General features: G+C 45.2%; 1 protein-coding gene across 1 annotated transcript; it reads right to left on the bottom strand.

The window, feature by feature from the left end:
- Positions 1-3554: 3554 nt before the first annotated feature.
- LOC124651657 lies at positions 3555-4442 on the bottom strand. The gene is made up of 5 exons (XM_047190706.1): positions 4262-4442; positions 4066-4155; positions 3831-3935; positions 3678-3744; positions 3555-3576 (listed from the first exon to the last, which is right to left on the bottom strand). Exons 1-5 carry the CDS (start codon positions 4440-4442, stop codon positions 3555-3557), a joined length of 465 nt encoding a protein of 154 aa, XP_047046662.1.
- Positions 4443-4655: the final 213 nt, after the last annotated feature.

Raw genomic sequence — 4655 nt, 5'->3', positions numbered from 1 at the left:
TTACACACCAACTGCCAAGATCCGAAGAGAACCAACCAATCTGGCGACACTAACCCTCACGGGTCCTTCATTGACACCGAAGCGGATGCCTACGATGTGGGGAGAAGCCGGAGAGACCTTATTCCAATGCGCCACCGCCACCTCCACCTCGCTTATGTCTCTAGGGAGACGAAAACCAAAGGAAACCATGACCTACAAACATAAAGCAAAGAAGAGGACGGGTCCCCACTCCTCTAGCCATCGGCGTGGTTGCCGGACGCAGGGGAGGTGGGTCAACACAGTGGCTACGCGTGGAAGACCCTAGCGGCGGTTTACTCCTGGGGGATGATAATGAACGAGAAGGGAGGAATTTTTTGCATTATCTATACCTAGTAATAAAAGCAAAAGAGTTGTGTGTTGTGTGTTGGTCTGTTTTTTGTTGCCCCTGGATTTCATTCAAATTACAACCCGTGTCACCGGCAAGTAAAACGATTCACATTACAGGCACACATCCGACTTCCTCTGGATGTTCGTCCCCGCATCACCACCGCCGCTCCACTACCTCTCTCTGGATCCCCGACCATTGTCGGGGTCATTGCAGCTGGCCGGCTTCCCAACCGTTGTTAGTCATGTGCCGCCGGTCGCCCAACTCGGGAACCCGGCTGCTTCCACCAGACGACCGCCCGAAAATCCACCGCATGGGAGTCGGAGGCAACTGCCTAGTAGGTTACAACGTTTCCTAGTCATCGCAATGTTGAACTTTGTGACTGGATCATATTGCAATACTTATGTTGGGTGTGTGTCCATCACATCATTCATCCAGTGACCTGAATCCATTATCAACTGACATGAATGTCCGTGATCAGAAAACCTTGATCATCTATTAATCAATGGATTAGTTTACTAGGGACCGGGGCTTGTTTACATATCACACTTGTTCTAATGCTTTCGCTTTATACAGTTATAGATGGCATAAAACTTATTATAAACATTAAAGATATGATAATAAAATATCTTTACCATTTGCCTCTAGGGCAAATATCCAACACAGGCGTCTCCATTTTGATCTGCGTGGATAGGAAATGGGAAGAACTCTAACCCAGTGGCCCGATGCAAACTGATCGGCATGTCTGTGATGACGCATTCGCGAGCCAGGCGATTGGCCTGCATCACTTCGCCTCTCTGCGCATCCCTTCTGCGCGTGCCTGGTTTGGCTTCAGCGGCAGCGCTCGGACTAGCGGGCGTCAACTGGGTTTCTACCCATCCATCATTGGCATGCGTCTGGAAACCAGCGCCAACATTCATAGCGGCCGTGCTACGTCCCTTTTTAAGGGCATCGGCGTTGCCTCACCATTTCCACCATCTAGTCCAGCTCTCCTTCAGTGTTGTCCCTCTCTATATCCCACAGGACAGATAGCGCAACCTTCGGCCATGGTAAAGGGATAGCCATACATAAAGCCGAATAACGACCACGAGGCTGGGACATCGGTGGTAAAGAAGAAGAACAAGCCACGCAGTCTCCATCACCGTCGACGTGGCTCGGGCCCTGTACCGAAAGCACACGCATTGCACTTCTGGGTTGAATGACGTCCACCTTCCTAGTGTTTGGCTTCTTAACCACCGGAGGGTTCCCATGCCGCTGGTGCAACGATAGAAGATTTTCGACACCATGCCCTTCTGTCTCCTGATCTCCTCACCGACCCCACCTACAACATTAGGTCGCCGTTGTGGGACTCGTTCAGCCACCTCACCGTTGTTTTTTAAATCTATGTAAAATTATGGTTTTTATCAATGAAAATATGCAACAAAAAAAAAGTTGGCATAAGGCGTGGTACGGCCGAATCTAGTTTCCGTGGCTCAACGCAAACAGATCGAAACGGACAGAAATTGTGTCCGAATGCTTTGGGACACTGGAGATGCACTTATAAAGAGAAACTCAACTTATCCAATTAGGATGCTAGAACAGTATAGACAACTTCAGCACTTAATTTCATGAGGTTTCAGCCAATTGCAGTATTTCAGAATGTTGATGGTGGGTTTCACTGGGAGTTTTTTGGAGCAAAAAGCACCCTTACCAAGAAGTGGCCATACTCAAAGATCGAGTCATCGGGAGAATGAACAGCTCCAACATGTTCATCCTGAAAGGACCACCGAAACAGTGAGTTGTCCACTTTTAAAAGAACATCCAATTTTTCATTCGCCTTGACGGCAACAATATATTGGAAAAACTTTGCATTCCCAAATAACTTGTCATCAAACAGCACAATCTCATAACCATCATAGCCAGTGCTCAAAGCAGTGAACCTCACATGATGAGGATGGTCAAGCTTTGCATAAACTTGTATTACAGTCTCCACACTGTCCGCAAGGGCATTATATTCTATGTCCAAGTTGCAAACGTCGCCAATAATCCGTGCATAATGCATGCCATCAAAGTTTCCACGTATATCAACCTCAGCATATGCAGAAAGTAGCTGCTTGTCATCTGATACATCGCCTTCGGTTTTTACCCGATCAACTTCCAGTAATGCACGGTTGAGTACATAAATTCCTCGGCAAGGGCTACAAAGAGGTAAGACAGAAGAATCCTGCGATTTAACTATTTGTTAAGAACTGAACAATTTATCAACAGAATAAACACAATAAGACATCCAAGCTAAAGTTTAGATCAAATATAGAGTGATATACTGCCTGCATCTCAAGTATTATTTTCACATTGATTCAATATGTAGTGCATGTAGGTTGAGTTTAAGGTCATTTTGACCCTTTTGCTCATTTTGTTTTGTCATCCACTTAAATGATTAGGAGATTAATCCGTTTCAAAAAAAGATTAGGAGATTAACACAAGGGACCTTACGTCCTTACATTAGTACTCCCTCTGTCCTAAAATGTAAGACGCCTAAGAATTAGTCAAAAGTCAACATTTTATAAGCCTGGCTAAGTTTATACACAAAAATATGAATATTTACAATACTAAATTAGTATCAATAGATTCTCACCATGAATAAATTTTCTTAATATGTCCATTTGATATTGTAGATGTAAATATTATTTTCTAAATATTTAGTCAAACTTAGTAAGGTTTGACTTTTAACCAATCCTTAGACGCCTTACATTTTGGGACTGAGGAAGTATCATCTAACGTTTCTAGACCATATTAGTGCACATATGTAGTGAAAAGTATGACTTGCAAAATGTAATGGATAAAGAGTTTACATTCAGTGTATATTAACTAGGACAACCAGTTTCATATGTTTGAGTAAAAGTATAATTATTTGGGGTCCACGACATAAAAGGACTGACTCTTGGAAATTAGAAAACAAATGCACCTGAACTCACACTTTATAATGGATCAAGCAAGGACAATACAGATTCAAAACAAATCAAGAAGCTAATTGACATAAATATCACAGTGTTGAACATTCTTGTTAAGCAGACAAGGATTTGTAAACAAAGCAAGCAAAGCCTTCAGCGCTACCTGATTCTCAATCACGACAGCAGCATCTCTGGGACGGTTAAATATATAATTCCGACGCTTGTTCAGTTTATCGCGAACGGCAAATATTCCATACACGCTAACGGGATAGGAAGGGTGAGCTGTAGCGTCAGGGAAGACAACCAGAGGATAGGGAGGGAAAGGAGTATTCTCCTCTCCCCGGGCCAGAATCTCATTACGGAGATCGGCATAGTATCCAAGCTGTTTGATGTATCTATTTAGCCATCTGCGCTCTATTTTATATGCGTCACTTTTGGGGTAGTATTTTCCTGAAGAATCAATTAGCATCGATGAGCAGAGATACGTTTTGGAGGTTGTTACATGTTTCATCTGAAAAGAGAATTTAGCTACGTACCTGGGCACTTTGTCTCCTTGTCCTTGTATCTCACTTGGGCATTACAGCCATCGTCTTCATCGCTGCCCTCCTCCTGTGTGCTACAATCACTAGCTACTTCGCTCCCTGAAGAATCAGTGTACAATCCCAGGAGGTTAATTATTCGTAATTAGAAATTTTGGTAGTGGAGGGAGCAATTAGGTACATGGGCCATCTTTTTCGTTGTCGTCGTCGTCAACATCGCCGTCGTCCTCACCTGCGCTCCGGTCACTCCAGTCGTCATCCCGATCCTCCCGCGGAAACATGAGGTTCAAGGTACAGCATGCAATTCCACAGGCATCTGAATCTGTGCAGTTACAGTACGTATAATTGATCAATACAAATATCCCTACGACGGGGGGTATATGCAGGCCGCACGCGAACAGAAAGAGTTTGATGTGCAGTATACTTACCGGCGGTGCCCATGATTGCCGGCTGGCCACGAGATTTGATGGCCGCATCCACCTCCTCCAACGAATCACGGAATTCGCGTAGGTCTTCCGGGCATCCGAAGTCGGGGGTTCCGTTAAGAGAAGCGAGATGCCCTGCTGTTTCGCCTGATTTACGGCAGAGTTGCTCCTCCGTCGATGCCATCGCCACACTAGAGTTCCCTGGTCGTCGGCGCCTGCGCGTTAGGTCGGGAGAAATTTAGGGATTTCTATTCGGGGTTTGCGGGAGACGGAGGATAATAATAAGGAAAATGCTATGTACTAACTCTGAACCGGCTTTCCCATCAACCGGTTGAGACTCGAGACACCCGCGTCGTCCTCCAGCACACCACGCGAGTCTTCTGCCTCCACTCCGGCC

The sequence above is a fragment of the Lolium rigidum genome, chromosome 1 (genome assembly GCF_022539505.1).
Source record: "Lolium rigidum isolate FL_2022 chromosome 1, APGP_CSIRO_Lrig_0.1, whole genome shotgun sequence".
Lineage (NCBI taxonomy): Eukaryota > Viridiplantae > Streptophyta > Magnoliopsida > Poales > Poaceae > Lolium > Lolium rigidum.
Note: the sequence above shows the minus strand (reverse complement) of the source record. Positions and strands in the feature narration are given on the sequence as shown.

Bases quoted from the DNA above. Each gene is read 5' to 3' on its own strand.
- LOC124651657 (XM_047190706.1), bottom strand. From the start codon at position 4,442: ATGGCATCGACGGAGGAGCAACTCTGCCGTAAATCAGGCGAAACAGCA. The intron at 4,156-4,261 runs GTAAGTATACTG...GTAACTGCACAG, and splicing joins GGCAATCATGGGCACCGCCG to ATTCAGATGCCTGTGGAATT. The intron at 3,745-3,830 runs GTACGTAGCTAA...TTGATTCTTCAG, and splicing joins CAAGGAGACAAAGTGCCCAG to GAAAATACTACCCCAAAAGT.